At 35.6% G+C, this 18165-nt stretch overlaps 4 protein-coding genes and 1 non-coding gene across 6 annotated transcripts; 3 read left to right on the forward strand and 2 right to left on the reverse strand.

Annotated features, from left to right (window-relative positions):
- Positions 1-2305: 2305 nt before the first annotated feature.
- R06F6.13 lies at positions 2306-2490 on the reverse strand. The gene has a single exon (NR_051622.1). It is a non-coding gene; the product is annotated as an Unclassified non-coding RNA R06F6.13 (non-coding RNA).
- A 924-nt stretch (positions 2491-3414) lies between these two features.
- On the forward strand, positions 3415-6289 carry ceh-62 (Homeobox protein ceh-62). The gene is made up of 4 exons (NM_063925.6): positions 3415-3505; positions 5097-5346; positions 5395-5531; positions 5584-6289. Exons 1-4 carry the CDS (start codon positions 3417-3419, stop codon positions 5942-5944), a joined length of 837 nt encoding a protein of 278 aa, NP_496326.2. The 5' UTR covers positions 3415-3416; the 3' UTR covers positions 5945-6289.
- Positions 6290-6970: 681 nt separating this feature from the next.
- On the forward strand, positions 6971-7525 carry R06F6.14 (FMRF-Like Peptide). Its single transcript, NM_001322754.3, has 3 exons — positions 6971-7041; positions 7182-7267; positions 7333-7525. The coding sequence occupies exons 1-3, from the start codon at positions 6990-6992 to the stop codon at positions 7465-7467; spliced, it is 273 nt and encodes a 90-aa protein (NP_001309577.1). The 5' UTR covers positions 6971-6989; the 3' UTR covers positions 7468-7525.
- Positions 7526-8667: 1142 nt separating this feature from the next.
- msrp-7 (MS Related Protein) lies at positions 8668-9866 on the forward strand. The gene is made up of 3 exons (NM_063926.5): positions 8668-8805; positions 9412-9527; positions 9580-9866. Exons 1-3 carry the CDS (start codon positions 8754-8756, stop codon positions 9772-9774), a joined length of 363 nt encoding a protein of 120 aa, NP_496327.1. The 5' UTR covers positions 8668-8753; the 3' UTR covers positions 9775-9866.
- Positions 9867-10618: 752 nt separating this feature from the next.
- R06F6.8 (Guanine nucleotide exchange factor subunit R06F6.8) lies at positions 10619-17656 on the reverse strand. Of its 2 annotated transcripts, none has more exons than NM_001383942.3 (14): positions 17616-17656; positions 17423-17563; positions 17263-17373; positions 16751-17212; positions 16605-16696; positions 15987-16524; positions 15567-15859; positions 15179-15470; positions 13598-14580; positions 12978-13197; positions 12811-12928; positions 12630-12762; positions 11053-11994; positions 10619-10995 (listed from the first exon to the last, which is right to left on the reverse strand). In NM_001383942.3, exons 1-14 carry the CDS (start codon positions 17625-17627, stop codon positions 10926-10928), a joined length of 4407 nt encoding a protein of 1468 aa, NP_001369860.1. In that variant the 5' UTR covers positions 17628-17656; the 3' UTR covers positions 10619-10925. The 2 variants fall into 2 exon arrangements, with proteins under 2 accessions (NP_001369860.1, NP_496328.2); NM_063927.7 differs by having other exon boundaries at positions 10627-10995; positions 12978-13203.
- Between the last annotated feature and the right edge of the window lie 509 nt (positions 17657-18165).

Here is an 18165-nt window from a genome sequence, read left to right on the forward strand (position 1 = left end):
ATGTAAAAATATAGAGGGAATCATAACAAAAAATGTTTTTGCAAAAAGCTTTTTTCTTACCAAATAATTAACAAATTAGAAAACATTCAGGACTTTGCAATTCATAATTCTGATAAGAGATTAACATGATCTGTTTTTATTTACTTCTTTCTTTATTCTTTATTGGTTTCCTTCTTATTTATTATTTTGGTCCAGAACATCTGCCCAGCAAATTATATTTATTTTTGTGCGAACACATACCAAATTTCATAACAAATATCAGTTGATTAAAAACTTGTAGACACCTGGGCGCGCCGTTGATTAACTGATAAGAACCAACATTTTATTTTATTTTCATTAATCAAAAAAATGTATATGATGAAATGATTTTGAATGTCGTTAGAAACAAAATGAATATGAGACGGGAATAGTGTGTTGGGTGTGCAAACATGATGAATCAGCTTCTTTTCTCAATGTGCCGCATATTCATTTATTCGCGTTTTTTGTAATGAAATTAGTATTCAAATGGTAGCTGCTTCCGGTTCTAAATTTTGTTTATAAAATGAACATGTCATTTTAGTTGTTGTTGAATTCTTCTTGCTAGTTGCCAAAACATATACCGCTTCTTTACTTTGAAAGGTTATATCTCGGTTCGCTTCAAAGATATTAATAAATAATCAACTGTAAATCTATAGAAAAAGAACTAACAAATTATTTTTCAGTTGACAATTTTTGAATAGAACAAACGATAACTAAGATATAAACTGCCAAAGTTGAACAATCGGGTGCAATAATAAAAGAGGAAATACGGTAATTGAAACATAGGAAACCGTACCCAGGTTGCAAAAACTGCATTTCCTGCACAGTTTTTTTTTGAATGAACCTACCATGCAGCTGGAAGCCCTTCAGAAAAGTAGAATTTCTAAAAAAAAATTATGTTTCGTGTATGATATAAACATATCACAAGACAAAAAATGTTTGGGCTTTTCAGATGTATCCTGTGATGTTCTTTTATAAAATTTTCAAATCTACAATCAAAAATCCCATATTACTCACGTTATCAATAGGCTATTTGCATGTTTACTCTCCACAATTGAAAACTACTAATGAAGTGGGAGGAATTGTTAATCTCTATTTGGATTAATTTCATAAAGATAATCTCTTCCTTCATTTACTATTATTGTTACATATTTATCACTTTTAAAAATATATAATATATTTACATTTTTGCTCTGTCAGAAATCATCTCGTTTAGTCATCATCAGATTTGCCGACATAAAAAACCATTTCCAAAATTTTCCCAGGCTTGTCACATGTTTCCCAAATCAATTTGTGTGTACGCTCAAATGTATCACAAAAATTTTGAGACGAGATAATTGAATTTCTTTGGGGGTGGGAAAATCGCGTGGTTTATGATCGGCAAATCGCAGCAAAAAATGATTTGATCTGGAACTTGTGATTTTTTTCCAGAAAAATTAGCTGGAGAGTAGAAAGTTTATGGCTAGGGTGAAATAGATATATGTTCTGAAATGATTTCCAAAATATGTCAATAAGAACATACAATTGAAACTTGCAAAAAGCCTTCTTTTTTTGGAAACATGGGCTCTTCTAAAATTCGTTAGCTCTAGGAACTGTCCTCAGTTTGCAAGAGTTTCAAAAGTTGTGCACAGTTCTCTAGATTTCCCTGGCCTAGAACATTTTCTCCCTAATACGTAGTTAAACTTTGACGACCTATATCTCAGTTGTCATTTGTCCTACACAAAAATTGTAAACTGACAAAATATTTCTTAAATTTTTTTCTATTGTTTGTAAAAGATCACTTATTGATATCTTCAAAATGAACCAAGATATAACCTTCCAAAGTAAGGTACTGCCAAATTATTAAGTCTCTTTCTTCGGCAGTTGTCTTTAGCATTTTTTTAAGTGCTCGTAATTACAACATACACTTATAATATTCCCAGAGCATCAAGATTTGTCTAATTGGACCATTGACACCTGTCTTCCCCCCCCCCCCCCACGCCTTAATCCCAGATCTGTTTCTTCCAATTACCAGGTTGTCAAATTTCTGTGTTCCATCCCGCCTGCCTACATCGACCATCGGTGCAATTTTTTCCTTACCTAATCCCTTTCAGAATGCTCTCCCTTTTCTCTCTCCTTAACTAATATATTGCAACTCTCATTAGTCTCACTACTTCGTTTTCGGCCGGGTTTATTAGTATTCTCACTTGGCTCCGCCCCTTCTGTCCTAGTTTTGCGATCTGTGTTTGATGTGCTCGATGAGCTATTGCTTTTCGAGAAAAGAGTAGATTTCTATCTCTTCTTTTTTTGCTGCTTTTGCTCTCGTTTTCCTTAAATTTTTAATTAAAGCGAAAAGAAATGAACACACACACACACACTCACACATCCACGTCAATTGAAATTGGCGCTCGAGTGCTCCATGCTCCAAGAGCATCATTTACTTTGGCCACTTGACACTACTGTGAATGACACATTTATTGCACCCAATTATCCTTTAGCAGTTACATCCAATTTAAATCCTTTTTTTTGTTTGGAAAATGTTGATTTATAGGATGAAATTTTTACGATTAAATTGAGGGGAATTTATAGATTTTCTCTCTTTATTGGTAACCTTTTATCACACTTTCAAAGTTTCCAACTGGTATTTCTGCAAAAAAAAACATAGTTTTTAGTAGTTTTGTTATTGTTATGTAGTGCACGATTTTTTTAAGTTTTACCAGACCCTGACCAATCAGCGATGTCGGCCACGCCCTTCGCGCCTCTCTGATTGGCCGGGTTCCGCGAAATTCAAATTTCGGCCAATCGAGAAAATACTTATTCAAATTTTAGCCTGAAATAAACTGATCTTGATGGAGTTTTTTGCTTTTTCAGAAGTAATATTTTATTATTTTACTAATTCTTTTAATTTTACTACCAAATAGTTAGATTTTATTCAAAATTTTAAATAACTCTTCTACAGTGTGTACAAATTTTTTTCAACGAACCTACATGTTCGTACATTTTCCCCCACATACATTTGCACTCCAAAAATGCTCTCAATTCATGATTTCTGATTCTTAAAAATCGCAAGAAAAATGCATCGAAAAGGGGGACAAACTTTGAGACTTTACACACATTTCCTACTTCATCTCTCCCCCCACCACCACTCATTTCTTGACTCGATTTGGCAGAGAAAGGTGGCTCACTTCTTTTTGCATATGTGATCACACGGGCTTTTTCACTTTTTTTTTGCTCGGAATTCTATTTTTGGAACATTTATTAGTTATTGGTTTTCATTAAGATCAAGAATTTCGAATAAGAAATTTTTGAAGTTACTCAGAATTACGTTCAGATATATGTACAAGGTTGCATTTCTTTATCGTGAATTTTTTTCAAACCCTATTTTCATTTGACCCTTTTTTTTCAAAAAAAAATTCCAGATGGTTCATCCCTCGTCAGCATTTCACCCGTACACCCGTCCAATTCCCACCACTTCCGGTCATGATTTGCCAGTTGATGATAGTCTCAGGTAGGTCATAGTGTGTACATGTATATTTTGATCTTTTCATGTGATATATTAGATTTTGATATCTCATAATCTAAGCGGATTAGACATTGATTTGAGTTGATGTTTCACACGGCTTCACATGTTGACCTGAGTTATTTTGAAGTTGACGAAACAAAAAGTCGTTCGATCAAATATTTTTAAAATAAAATTTCAATAATAGGCTTTTTGAAAAGATTCAAAAATCAAGCAAATAATCATCAGATGTCTAGAGCTCTCTAGAACTCTAGAATAGAATCTCTATGTAGAACATAATAATTTTCAATAAATCCAATCAACTACTACAACTTGTAATGGCATCATAATTCAATTCATCTACTATATCAAATATCAGCTGCCACCTGATTTTACATATAAACTACTAAATTTTTGATTAAATCGAAACAGATCAAACAACGTTTTGAGCTGTTTGTAAATTTGGAGGGAAAGGAAAAAAGCCAGGCGGGCTTATCCGCCTATCTCATGCCTACCTGCCTGCCTGCCTGCTTGCTTAAATCAGACCTACCACATTTGACAAATTTTTCCAAAAGTCAACCACAACAAATATATGAGCTCGCAAACAAAAAGTGTCTTATTTGTCCAAACTCCTAATGTGTATACTTGTTATTTTGTATGTCATCAAAAACTAATTAAAACTCGCCGCGTGCAAATAACAACACATATACATGTGAGGAGCAGCACGAAAGTGACAACTCTCATCTTATTTCTAATTATTTATGTGTCTCCAACCTCACTTCCGAGGGCATTTCTTCTCCGTCAGATTATGATGACTACGAGGGGGTATCTAATAATTCTGGATATATATATTTATAAATTGAAGAAATATATAGATATCTGAACTAAGTATATACATATATATGCATATCTTCTAAAAATAGATTGGAAAAAAAGATCAACAAAATGCTCCATGGTGCTTCAGGCAATTTGAGCTTTTTCTTTTAGCTTTAGTCGGGGAAATTATGAAAGCATTATAGAATATAACTGAACTTTAAAGGTACCTAGATAATTATCAATTACTTTTTTTCGGCTGTTAGTTCAAATTCATTCAACACATCACTCTTCAAAAAACTTTGCTCCAAGGAAATAATACCTGCTTTATCCGATATCCTCTACCTTTTTTAATTCAACAAGTATTTTGATCTGAGTCGAGTTAATCAAAAATTTGCATTTATAGTTACTAATGTCAGTAGTCGGCAGCTGATATTTTGTATAGTAGACGATAATTGAATTATGATGCCATGACAAGTAAGTTGAATTGGATTTATTATGGGAATTTGTATCAAAAAAGAACGATGAAAATGTTCGGGATTATATTGAATTGAATATATTACTACAACTACACCTTGAGTGAATAGGCTTTAATTTAACGTTCCGCGGGAAGTATGAAGTAAGGATTAGGATTATAAAAAAGTTTTATGATCAGACCAAATAAGACCAGGGATGCGCGACAATCGGAAATTTCCGGCAATCGGCAATTTCGGAATTTGCCGGCTTTGGAAATTTCCGAAAGGTCAATTTTTGCGACTCATACCATTGAAACTTACTGATCTTTCAGGTTACTGCTCTCTGCTGAAGCCCTCATAGCATTAGCTCAACTCCAAGATGCATCGAAGATCTTGCCATCATATGAGCCAGTCAAGGATTTTTCTCCACAACTTCTTCCAGCAATGACTCCAACGCCGATTATAGCAACACCTTCGATTCCTGAGCAACCACAGCCACTTCAGTCTCCAAGTGCTCCAAATGAAAAGTCACGAAGAAAAAGAACAACGTTCTCACCAGAACAAGCAACTCGTCTTGAAGCGGTTAGTTCCAAGATCTCCAACTTTCAACGATTTACCTATATATTTCAGGAATACATTGGTGACAGTTACATGGCCCGGGAGAAGCGTCATTTGTTGGCTCAATCCTTAAAACTCTCAGAAAACCAAGTGAAGACATGGTTCCAGAATCGAAGAGCAAAGGATAAACGAGATAGAAAATCGGAGAAGTTAGTTGTACTTGTGATTAATCTAATCTTTTCTTATCTTAATAAATTTCAGTGCATCAAACCACACTTCCAACTCAAGACGGTCATCCCCATCTCGAAAGTCTTCATCCGACTCCACACCAACTCCAACTCAAGCCACCCAATTCGACATGCCGACTCAAATTCAAACTGCTAGCCCTCCAACTACCGCTGACTCTGCGATTTTTCCACCGACTTCCCCAGAAAGCATTATTCAAAAAATTGAGCAGTTCCCAAGCAATCAGATTCTTCCCAACTTTGATATCCTTCAAACTTATTTGCAATCTTTGTCAAGCTCTCAGATCCCACTTCAATTTGTACCCTCAACTCCTCCATTATTCGACCCAAATATGCTTGTAAATTTCCAGTCACCTTTGCAATCGGCAATTATTTGAATTTTGATTTAGATTAGGAAATCATTAGATAACTGTATCGTTTATTGGAATCTCGGCAGAATATTGTTTTCATTTTCATATTTTGCTAATCTATCATATTTTAATTCGGGTTACTTTTCCCTTTGATTTTATATTCATATTTGTCACCTAATTTTTGTAAATCTCAATCGTTTGAATTTGGAATTTTTTTTGTCTGCTGACAAAATTTTTTTTAATTTGAATTTTTTCCACTTCCGATGGCTCGACCCTATTTTTGTCCCTGTTCTGTGCTTTCCGTCGCTTAGTTATTATTTTTCAATAACTTGGCGAAATTAATTTGTTTTTGGAATAAATTATTTCAGTTTTTTTAAGTGTTTCGATTTGTTAACAGTTTCAGTAAAGGTTTTGGTGAATTTTTGAAAAAATTATAATTTTTAGATAGTTACAGTACATACCATGGGTGTGCGGCGAATTTGCCGAAATTTCCGTTTACCGACCTCGGCAAATTTCAAAACAGTAGATTTGCCGAATAATTGTTTTTTAATTTTGACCAAAACTGTTGATTTTGTTCCAAAAAAGCTAGTGGAACAACATGAAATTGGGGCATTTTGAATTTTATGCTGGCATACTACACGGGCTGTATTCAAAAATCTAACGTATCATAAGAATTCAGAATTTTTCGGTGCTCCAAAAACATCAAGAAATATCGAATTTTTCCAAGTTTGTTTATCCCGGCAAATTTGCCAAACTTGTAGAGTTTGCCGAACTTGGCAACTTTAAAAATTTGCCGTAAAGCCTGGTACACTATGCATAACTCAATTTATACGAAATTAATTAATAGATTCATCTGAAACAGACCTCGAACTCTTTCACGTGATAAAATGTAGAATTCTCTAGAGATCATCATCGTCTACAAAATACAAACAAACCAACGGCGGTTCCATCAATTAGGGTCTTTTGCAGCGGTGAAACAAACTCCTTATTTGAGCAGCTTTATCATGTCATTTTTGAATTCTCGCAATCCGAAACTTGTTCAGTTTCATTTCAACGCAACTCAGCTAGCAACATGAGATCCCTTCTCATTTTCGTCTTTTTTGCAACCATTTTTGCCGTTGATGGTAGGTTTTTTTTGTTGGAAAAGTTAGACTTAATAAGCTCTTTGTTCAGAAGCTGTGTTACAAATTGTCTTAAAATTTCGTATATAACTCAAAATGGATTCATAGTATTTCTATTATTAGTAAAAATTATTTAATTTCAGCTCAATACGATTCGGCCGACTCATCTCAATCGGAAGATCTTCCAGATATTGCTCCAGAATCCGTGTCTTCAGAAGAAATAATTGAGGTGAGGTAAAAGTGAATTTGAAGTTTTAACATGATCCTTTAATGGCATAAACTATTTTTTTCCAGGTGGATGTAAACATTGAGGGCTCCGGATCTGGAGATGGACCAATAATTGATCAAGTTCACATGTTCGGAATACTTCCAGGACCTGGAGATATTCGCAAAAAGAGAGGAATTCTGGAAATTCTTGGCAGAAAATGATCTGTTTTGTTGAATACAATTTCCTGTGATGTTACATTTGTGAATAAAAATTACAGTTAATTCTAAAATGAAGTAACCAGGGGTGGGCAGCAAACGAAATTCGGCAAATTGCCAGAATCGAACATTTCAAGCAAATTGCCGGAATTGAAATTTCTGGCAAATCGGTAAGCCGGCAAATTGCCGATTTGCAGATTCGAGGAAAAACGGAAAAATTTTCGGCAAATTGCGGTTTTGCACATTTTGTTTGGAAATTTTAGAATTTCAATTTCAATCGGCAAAATTGTGCACATCCTGTGAATGTTTTTGGTTTCATTTTATAAAAAATCCCTCTATACATTTCCGGCTTGCTGAATTTGTGGGGCTCAAGCTTATTTTGCAAAAAAAAAGACCGGGAAGATCAAAAAAGTCTGTGGCAAGATATCGTGTCAACTAGCAATTTCCTCATTGAAATGTCGAACTTCACAGTGCGTGTTTTTTGTTGCCGACATTTGGAATCATTATTCACGTGTTTTTGTGTGTAGTGCGAAATATGACATCTAGATAAAAAGTTTATGTTTTTTTTTCAAATTTTGTGCTCACTCTAATTATATTTATCGGGACTTCCGGTTAAAATTCAAAACACAGAACAGCTTGCAAAAATTTGAAAAAAGAGGGGTTTGAGTTTAAAAAAACTCCAAGTTCTTTAAGCCTTACCACTTTACTGAAATGAATCTGAATTGCAATATAAAAACACTACCTCGATACCTAACGTTCAAAATTTGACTGAAATTTCAGTTTTAGTTTTGCTGCCAACAAATATTTATTCCAAATTCCAAAAAAAATATTTTATGCAAAAATAAACACCCAAATTTTTTTTAACTTTACCACTTTATTTAAACAAATCATAAAACACAGATTATTATCCTGATGCCCGCCGTTTAAAATTTGACTTAATTTCCAACATCACATAATCTGTGTTTTATGATTTGGGATCACATTTCAAATTTCAAATTTTGTCCCTTATAAAATTCAAAAATTCCAAAAATAGCCCATGAACTCTTGGTAACTCTGGGAAAAAAATCCTCTTGCAAACAATTAATCTATCACATCCCCTCAAACACAAAAAACTCGCCTCATTCATCAAATGAGCCGAACAAGTAAATTATGTCTGTGTCTCTTCAATCTACACACTCTCTAATCCTCCCACAAATTCTCAACTACAGTATCTCGTTTCGCCTGTTTGAACAGCTTCTGATCATTAGCTTGACACTTAAATGGGATTATGTGCGTGTCATTCTAGAGTAATCATGCGATCCTGGATACCCCTTCTCGTACTTTTTGCCGTTTTGGCAGTTTTTGGTAAGTTTGCGATGGGTGGTGCTCCTTTAAAGGCACATCGAATTTCAAAAGTCTTGACGCGAGCGAAACTTTTCATCTACCGTACCCAACTGTCTACCTTTTCCCATGTTTGTTCTAGTTTTAATTTAAAAATTATCGAAATCACAGCATTGAAAACATTCTATTAAAAAATCTTAAAAAATGCTCTTGGGTACGGTAGCTAACAAATTTTGCTCGCGCTAGGACCTATTTCTTGCATATCAGGCAATAAAATAGTGAAAATTGTATCCAAATACGCAAATAACCAACATATAGGCGGAGTATATTATTGATTGTTCGCTGTAAATGCTTTAAAAAAAGTCTCAAAATAGGCTCCACCTTTATCTTGGTTTCTTGGAATAAGTATTGAAGTAATTAAATTAAAATTTCGGCTGGTATACTGTACTCGGTCTCGACACAACCGAAAAAATGTTTAACGGGGGCGGCGAAAAAACCATGCCCCTTTAAAGAAAATACACCGATGCGTGGAAACTACAGTACTCTTAGAAGGCGCACACTCTTTTTCGCAGCCTCTAAAACTTTCGATCGTGTCGATACATGGTAACGTATAAATAATCCAAATTTCAGCACAAGCCGGCAAATCTTCTGAAAGCGATGAGTCTCGTCGTCGCCCATCAAAATCCTCCGAATCTTCCGACAGTGACTCAAAGTCTTCTGATTCCGATTCCAGCTCTTCTGAAGAGGTTTCTACCCCAATTTCTCATAATTTTCTTATACAATTCTTCTTTCTCACAGAGCTCTGGAGATGTTCCATCCGAGGCTCCAAATACCGATTCCACCCCTGTCGAAATCCTAGCTGCAGCAAAACCAGATTCCGGGATCCTTCTCGGCCCCGGTGACAATCGTGTGAAGCGAGATGGGCTTCCGAGCTTCTACGATATCCGCAAGAAACGTGGACTTCCATCCGCCTATGATATTCGTCGCAAGTAGAGTACATCGTTAACTCCCATCACCCATTTCCCACAACATTCCCACCTACAAAATAGCTCCTCGATGATGATCAATAAAATATCGATATTCATAAGATTAATGAGTTAAACGAAGGGAAGAAAAAGGGGATATGCTTAATTTTGATGTTCTATTTTAAATATCGAGCCCGTAAATCGAGACAAGTCTCCGAATTTTGTGTTACCGTAATACTGAAGTTTAGTTGGCTCAGTGAAGCATGCACCAACTTCAGCCCACCAGGTAATTTGTTCGATAATATATGATGCCACAGACTACACATTTAATCACACAAAACAAACACTTAATTAATATTTTGCAAATGATATTTGAAATTACAATATCTTTTCTGTCGGTTATTAATAGTTATTGCATGTTTATACGTGGTGTCAGCAGCTCCGGTTGTTCCATAACGGTTTGATCTACAAAAAATGCGGAAGTTTTTTCCCCAAAAAAGTCTCCTAATCATGCGAAATCAGTGGAGAAGTCTGCGTCTAGGTAAATGCGATTCTCGTAGATCAACGTAGATCAAACCGAAATGGGACACTCTCACACCAGGTGTGTTGATGGAAAAAAGGTTTAGATAGTCCAGAGGGTGTAGATAGTTGAAGAGACGCATAGATTTTGGGACTCAAGGCCGATTTGAAGCTCGGCAATATGCGGAGCGTTTGTGAAGAGGAGTATTTTGCGCGTCAAATGTGTTGCCCCATACGCATTCACAGAATTTTGTGTTCATGTAATAACCTCTTTCATGGATCCCTTCTTTCGTTTCTTCTTATTGGTCAGCACCCCCCTCCACCCTCCCATCTTCAATATAGCTCCTCAAAGATGAACAATAAAATATCGATATTCATAAGATTAATAGGTTAAAGGAAAAGAAAAGAAAAAGAAAAAGGGGGACACAAATAAATAATAGAAATCTAGATTATATCCTGACATAACTCTAGCACCGTTTATTTTTAGCAATTGTTTGTCGAGTGTATCACACATCACAGTTATAGACCTATACATAATACATGAAAATGGCAAAAACCAATGGGAGGGAGGGGATATCATAATTGAGAAGGAAACCTGTGTGAGAATTTGGATTTTCGAAAAAAAAGATTTAAAACAATAATTGTGGGCTTTTCCATTGGCTACATGATTGAGCATCCTTCTTCATTGGCTTTCTCAAGAGCATCCTCAGCACAAACGACATCATCATATCTGAAAATTTCACTTTTTTAGTCTCGATTTTCAATTTCAAAAGTCTTTGGATATTACCTTTTCACCGATTTATGAGCTCTATCTGCGCTGCGACTCCGTTCTCGTCTTCCTCCATTCATTCCATTTAATTTTGGATTCGAAAACGAATTATTTAGCTTAGAACTTCCAGAATCCGCTCGTCTCCGGCCGCGTTTTGGATCGTCAGCACTCGTTTTCTGTGAAGCTTTCCGATTCTCATTATCAGGTGAGAATTTGAGATCAGCACATCCTGCTTGTTCGGCAACCACTGCCAAATGAGCATCGAATGCTTGTAAAAGTGCCACGTATCCACAGCATTTCTCGACCGCCCATCTCGAGAGCTCACTGCACGCGAATCGAACTCTGGCGAAGCTCTTCTCACCGGCTCTTCGAACCATCGAAACGTTGATCTCCTGTCGAAGCTTTCGTTCATCCCGACTTAACAGACAGAAAAGGAATATCCAGTCAATAGTAGCAGTCTGGGAGAATAGAGAAAGAAGAAGTTCCAGTTGATGACTACTTTGCAAATTTCCACGCGAAGATTTTTCTCCAACTAAGAAATCAGTATTCTGGTAGCAGTCTCCGGCAAGACTTCGAGAATCACAGGATGAAGGTGACGGTGGAGCCAATGGAGCATGATGATTCATTGAAGAAGATGTCGATGGGGATCTATCGATTACTGGTGCCAGTTCCACAGCACTTCCACGTACTCTTTCCAGCACGGCTTCTTGAATCTCAACGTCTTCTTCGCTAGCTTCAATATCCGTTTCACGAATTCTCGATCTAGCTCCATTTAAATCAACTACAGTCCTTTCCAATTTTCTGGCTTTAGGCTTCTTTATATTATCCAATGAGTCATTTAGTAGTCCATTCAAGCTTGCAGTACTCTGGCTGACACGAATATTTCCAAGCTTCTTCTCAATTTGATGCACGAATTGAGAACCGATGAGAGGATATGGCCACGAGAATTGAGCATGGAGTCTGAAAATTTTTGAAATTAGAGTTTTTTATATTAAAAATATTCCCAATTTTTATTGAAAATCGACAAAATCGAAGGAATATTCAAAATTTCCGATAGTTTTTCAATAATTTTTTCTCATCAAAATTTACATTTTTCTGGTTAATATTTAGCTTCTGGGTTTTTCTCATATATTTTTACAACGCTTAAAATTTTTTTTAATTTTTCGATTTTCAAAATTTCAGTTTTTTTTTTTTGAAAGATAAAATTTGCATTTTTTTCCAATAATTTTAGATTTTAAAAATTCCCCCAAAAAATGTTTCGTGTTTTTTCTTTAATTATTATTTTTTACAGAAAATGTAACAATTCAGAAATTTAAAAATAAACTTAAATTTTCGAGTTTTCCAATTTTTCCGAGAATTTAAAAATTAAAAAAAAAACGGGAAATTTAAAATCAAAAATTTTTTTTCCGTATAATGTATCATTTTTCTGAAAAACACGAAAAATCGGAATAATTAAAAATTTAAATTTTTTAGTATTAAATTTCAAGTTTTTTTTTCGATTTTCAGATTCTCGAAAAAACTGGAAAACTCGAAAATTTAAGTTTATTTTTAAATTTCTGAATTATTACATTTTCAGTGGAAGAATCCCAATTTACCTTGTAAGTGCCAAGGCAAAATCTTCAATCAAAAAGCAATTTTCGTTTGTAGTTTTCGGTGAAAGAGAAATTTGTTTCCGTCGCGTCTCCAAAAGACCGAGCAAATCGAATTGAAGTTCGGACCAGAAGAATCCTGAAAAAAATTGAATCCAAATTGTCCTGAATTTTTTTTTCCAATTACCAAGATCTAGAAGCCAATAATTATTCAGCAAATGCCACGCGTGATCTTCTAGAATTGATGTCATTTTTGCGGCGAGTCGATTCGTAGCCAATTGTGGAGAAAGTTCACCAGATAGGCCCTGAAATTAGATTTTATAAAAATAAAAATTTCCAGTAAAACACACAAACCCAAGACAACGCCATTTTATCCTTTGAACTTCCGCCAATCGAATCTTTTCTCGGTGCATCTTTTTGCTCAGTACTCTGTGAATGTCGAACTTTATTTAATCTTCCTCCAGCAGCTCCCGCTTGAAATCTATTAATCACGAATTCAGTGGAAGAATCAGCGGACGGTGAGGATACTGTAGGTCGGCGGGATAGAGAAGTCTTGGCACTTGGTGGAGGTGTTCTGAAACTTTTTAAAAATTAAAACAATTGCAAAGTTATTATCAAATTTTATTTTTGTTTGCTTAAAAACTACGGTAGCCGGTCTCGACACGGCCAATTTTTCAAATGCAAATGTGTGGATTACGGTATCTAATAATTCGTTGTTGCGAATTCAACTTAGTTTCGGTCATTATTCTATTTCTGAACACATTTAATTATTTTTCAAAGTGGGTGCCGATTCTGTGGATCGTAGCGTGAAACGGATACGATAACAACGGTGACCTTGATTCTGAATACCTCGCTTGATAAAAGGAGAGTTACGGATGTAGGGCACATGTATTCTGGGAATCTTTTTTCCGTGCGTTCTCTTTTTGGAGGCATTCTTTTTTAATTTCTCTATTAATGAATTCATTAATTCTTACAATGCATCAATATCCTCCGAACCAATAGATCTTGCAAATCTGACCATTTCCTTCGCAATCGTCCATTTTTTCTCTTCTAATGCTTCCTTCACAAGTCTCGCTGCTTGATCCATACTCACTTCGGTGGTTTCAAGATTTTGCAGGACAATCACGAAACTTGCAGCATTTTCGAGTTGTTTCAGTTGTAGACATTCTTCGAATAGTGCATTTGGAGATCCTGTGACATCAAATAACGTTCTCCAAAGTGCCAATTCAGTTTTTCGTGCACAATGTGCTACGGTTTTCAGAAATTCTGGAAATTCGTGAATAAAAGCTACACATCTTGGGAGAAGAGGATCTGGAATTGGTTCACTACTTGTAGCTTCTTCTTCAAGGACTCCATGGAGCAAAAGCTCAAGAGCATGCGTGAAATGTGGAAGAGAACGACAGGCTCCGGCGAGCTCCAAAGCAAAAACTCCAAGATTTCGCTTCAAAAGTTGTCGGAGCAGGTGATGCACAAATACTTCACTATTGCGATGAAGTCCATACATAGTGATACTTTCCATTTGTCCTTGATTTCTTGAAGCTCTTGCAACATGTTGTAGTTGACTCTCGACACCCATTGCAAGACAATCTTTGGCACTAATCACAATTGGATAGATATCAAGTTCAAATGGAAGCATTATTCGTTTCGCGATAAACGTCATTTCCTGTGTGGCTAAATTTCGTTTTCCTGGCACCAACGGCATCCAAACTTTGATTCCTTTTGCACCACAAGCAATCCATAAAGCATTACTCAAATGTGAAGAACATGATTGATTCATTGGAGATGATGGTTCTGAAGTTGTTGATGTGGAAACACTTTGGATTGAAACATTTGATCCATTTCGCCGATGGTTCTTCCATGGAAGATCTTGATTTTGAGACTGGGTTGATTGGGAGACTTGACAACGGTCATGCCACATTTTTTCCACGTATGACGCGATTACCATGGGTTGATGGAGCTGTAAATTTTATTTTAATATTGTATTTCCGAATTCCAAAAATTTCTAATTTAAAAACCAAACATTTCAGAAATCCCAAAACTTCCAAAATTCCAGAAAATTCAAATAGTCTAAATTTGAATCATTTCACAAATTCAAAACTTTAAAAAATCCGAAAATTAAAAAGAAACTGAATTTTGCAAAATTCCAAAATTGAAAAATTCTGAAAATTGAAAAAAATTAGTTTAACCGAGTTAACCGAGTATTTAGGAAAAAGGAAAAATTTTTCATGTTTTAAAAATACTGAAATTCAAAATGTTGAAAAATCTAGGAACGGAAAAATTTTGAAATTTCTAAAAATTGAAAATTATTAAATTTCGAAACAAAAAATTCAATTCCAAAATATTTTAATTTTTTTTAAATTCCAGAAAACCCAAAAATTCGAAAACTCTAGAAGTTCTGAAAATTCAAAAAATTCAGAATGTTTTAAAAATTTCTGAAATACCAAAAATTGGACAAGAATATAAAATTTAAAAATTCCAAAAATTCTAAATATTCATCAAATTTTGCAAAATTCTGGAAACTCAGAAACCATGCAATTTTAATTTTCCGTACAAACCTTTCCATCCTCATTAACACTCAAAGTGATCAATCTTCCCGAAATATTAACCAGCACAGTATCGATACTTGAATAAAATGCAGGTGACAACTTCCCCCGTACATCCAGATTCAGCTGTGTCATTTGAAGAGATACAATACATGTTGGATGTGGAACAATTTCGTTGATTCGAATAACAGTCACAATTTCAGTGGAGACTTTTGTAAAAGCATCTCGTCCAGTTTCCAAGTGAGCCGTGAGCTTATAAAGCGTAATTTGAGCCGATATATCGAATACTGCACAAACGTCGTCGCTGGAAAAATTGGGAAAATATTAATGTCACTGAATCTAGAATAATTCCAAAAAAACTGATAATGAGAGTTCATTTCCAAGATTGAATATTTCTTACCGTAACACGGACATGACCGATTTATGCTCCAAATCCACAACCGACGCATATCGACTGTCAAGTCTCTGAGAAATTGGATAAAATGAGAGATGGGACTTGTCAGTATCCGCAGCAACTCCAACAACTCCAATGACGTCATCATTCCAAATAAAGACACCTCCAGTGACCAAGAGATTCTTCTCTTGAGTCTCATTTCCAAAAATCTTCCAACGTCGATTGGATAATGAACAATATGCCATTCCTTGATCACCGGCCACGACGAGATGTTTATAGTTTCGATCAGTTGATGCATACTGAAAACATATTAAATTTTAACATTTTATTTTAATAAACTCTATCGGAAAATACCTACGTGCCTACATGCCTACCTCATGGTTTTACCAAATTTATGCTTTTAGTTTTTACTTTTAAAAAACTCACTCTCAGTGGCCAATTAGATGATAGATATTCATGTGTAACTGTAATATGATCCCATACAGAATGCGGTGCACAAGCTTCTGCTTCTCGATCCCTTGCAGCACTGATCAAAACCTGCGAGTCACTCATCAATACAGCTCTATCACAATGTTCCATTGCCGGGCTTGAACATGAAGCACTCCTCACGAATGGTTGCATCATAAGCTCATTTTCAGTTCCAAGCCACAGTTGGAAACCTTCTGGACCCCATTCAATAGCCGTGTATCTATCATTTTGATCTTCTTCGACGACACCTTCCAGATTGCAAAATGATTGAGCTCCGAATGAAGTGAAAACTGCGACGAGCCGAGGAAGAGCATGAGCTCCGGATAGTGGAGACCAAATTGCACCGAATCCGTATCCATTCGCGAGGGCTGTTATTCGGTGAACCGGACCCAGTCGATTCGTCAAGTCAGGACCATTTGTTACTTTTGGAGCAACTCGGAACGATTGAACGAGTGAGCCATTTAGTTCATCGATGTTATAGGCACAAACGTCGCCGCTGGAAATAGTTTAGATTAAAAAGAAAACTGTGCGTTTGATTTTTGAAAATTAAAATCTGAAAAATCTGAAAAAACTCACTTTTTACATCCAAAAAGAATCAGAAGGAACTTGTGATTCACATCGCAACACGTGGCATCTTTCATATTCGGAGCCCACACTCCCAGAATTGCCTGGAATAATAAAAAATGGGTTTTTTTTTTAATTTTTCATGATAAAAATCTCACATTAGGTGCAAAATTCGGATCATTCGACGTCAATAGAGCACCTTGACCATCGGAAAGTACAATCGCAAATCCTCCGAGAAGTGGAGCATACACGGCGTCAAAGATATACGTGGATTTTGAAGTAATATTTTCAGATTTCGACTGAAGTTGATCCACGGAGAACGGAATTGAACTGGCACGGAATGAGAGGCTTGCAATAATCTCTCCAGTCCAAGTGACATGATGAGTGAATCCATTTTGAAGGCAAACAAGAAATTCATCACGAGAAGGAACACAACATGTTGGTATATCAGCCAGATTTATGATTATTGTTGGATGAAGATGAGCTGTCGGTCGAGATCCTTTTATAAAAAGTTCCGGTGAGTTTCGTTGGAAATATGGATCCGCAGAGTCTGTGAAATTGTAGCATTGTTCATCGTCTCGCAAATCTAGATTATAGATTAAAATTTTGCATTGATTTGTCTGAAAAATATAATATTTTCAAAGAAAGAACTGTAAAATTTAAATATTACCGTTACAGCTATACTTGTTGAGTCAGGTTTCCAGTAAATTTCTTTTAATTCTCCACGTGTTTCTTTGAAATTGGCATCGATAACCCCGACGGAGCACAGGAGCAGTTGGGGCTGAATTTATGTTTTTTTAATCAGATTTTTATTAGTTTTCAGCACTAACATTTGCCAGCCAAATGTAAATCGCATCATTTGTTGCGACTGCTATCAATCTTCGATCTCGATTTGCCACAATTGACTTGATATCGGCGGCAGTCGAATCCTTTTCATGCTTCGGAAGCTGGAGAACCGATGGCCTGTCATTCTGGAATTTTCAAAAATTATTTTTTATTAAAAAAATTCTAAAGGAAACTTACAGGTATGAACATTCTATGCCAGATCCATCAAATGTTGTATTCTGTTGAAAAATATTAATTATTCGGGGGAAAACGGTTTTTTGCGATTAAAAGCTCAGTAATAAAGAAGCGCGTTCAATTTTTAGCAGATTCAATTCGACATCTTGATTTAAAAATTAGGAGATTGATTTTATTTTGTATTTGGAACGCAAAAACGTTTCAAACAGAATAAAAAGGCCTCCAGCTGTGAATATTTTTCAAGAGCAATCGCGCTCGGTTGCCACGCGTTAGAGGGCAGAGACGCAGACTTTTCAAAAATTTCAGGCGTTCAGGATTGCGTGGATGAAAATGATTTCACTCGAAAAATAACAAATTCATATTTAAATAATAAAATTAACACCAAAAAAAAAAGAATTAACAAAAAAAAACAACAAAACAATTGAATCAGAGTACTGTAGACAAAGTATTGTGCATTTTGTAGTTGCCGTGAACAAGGGTGTCAATTCCCGTGTCCCGTTTGTCCCGTTGTCCCGTTTTTGGGGTGTTTTCACGGGAACGGGAATTCTGTTGT

The sequence above is a fragment of the Caenorhabditis elegans genome, chromosome II (genome assembly GCF_000002985.6).
Source record: "Caenorhabditis elegans chromosome II".
Taxonomy (NCBI): domain Eukaryota; kingdom Metazoa; phylum Nematoda; class Chromadorea; order Rhabditida; family Rhabditidae; genus Caenorhabditis; species Caenorhabditis elegans.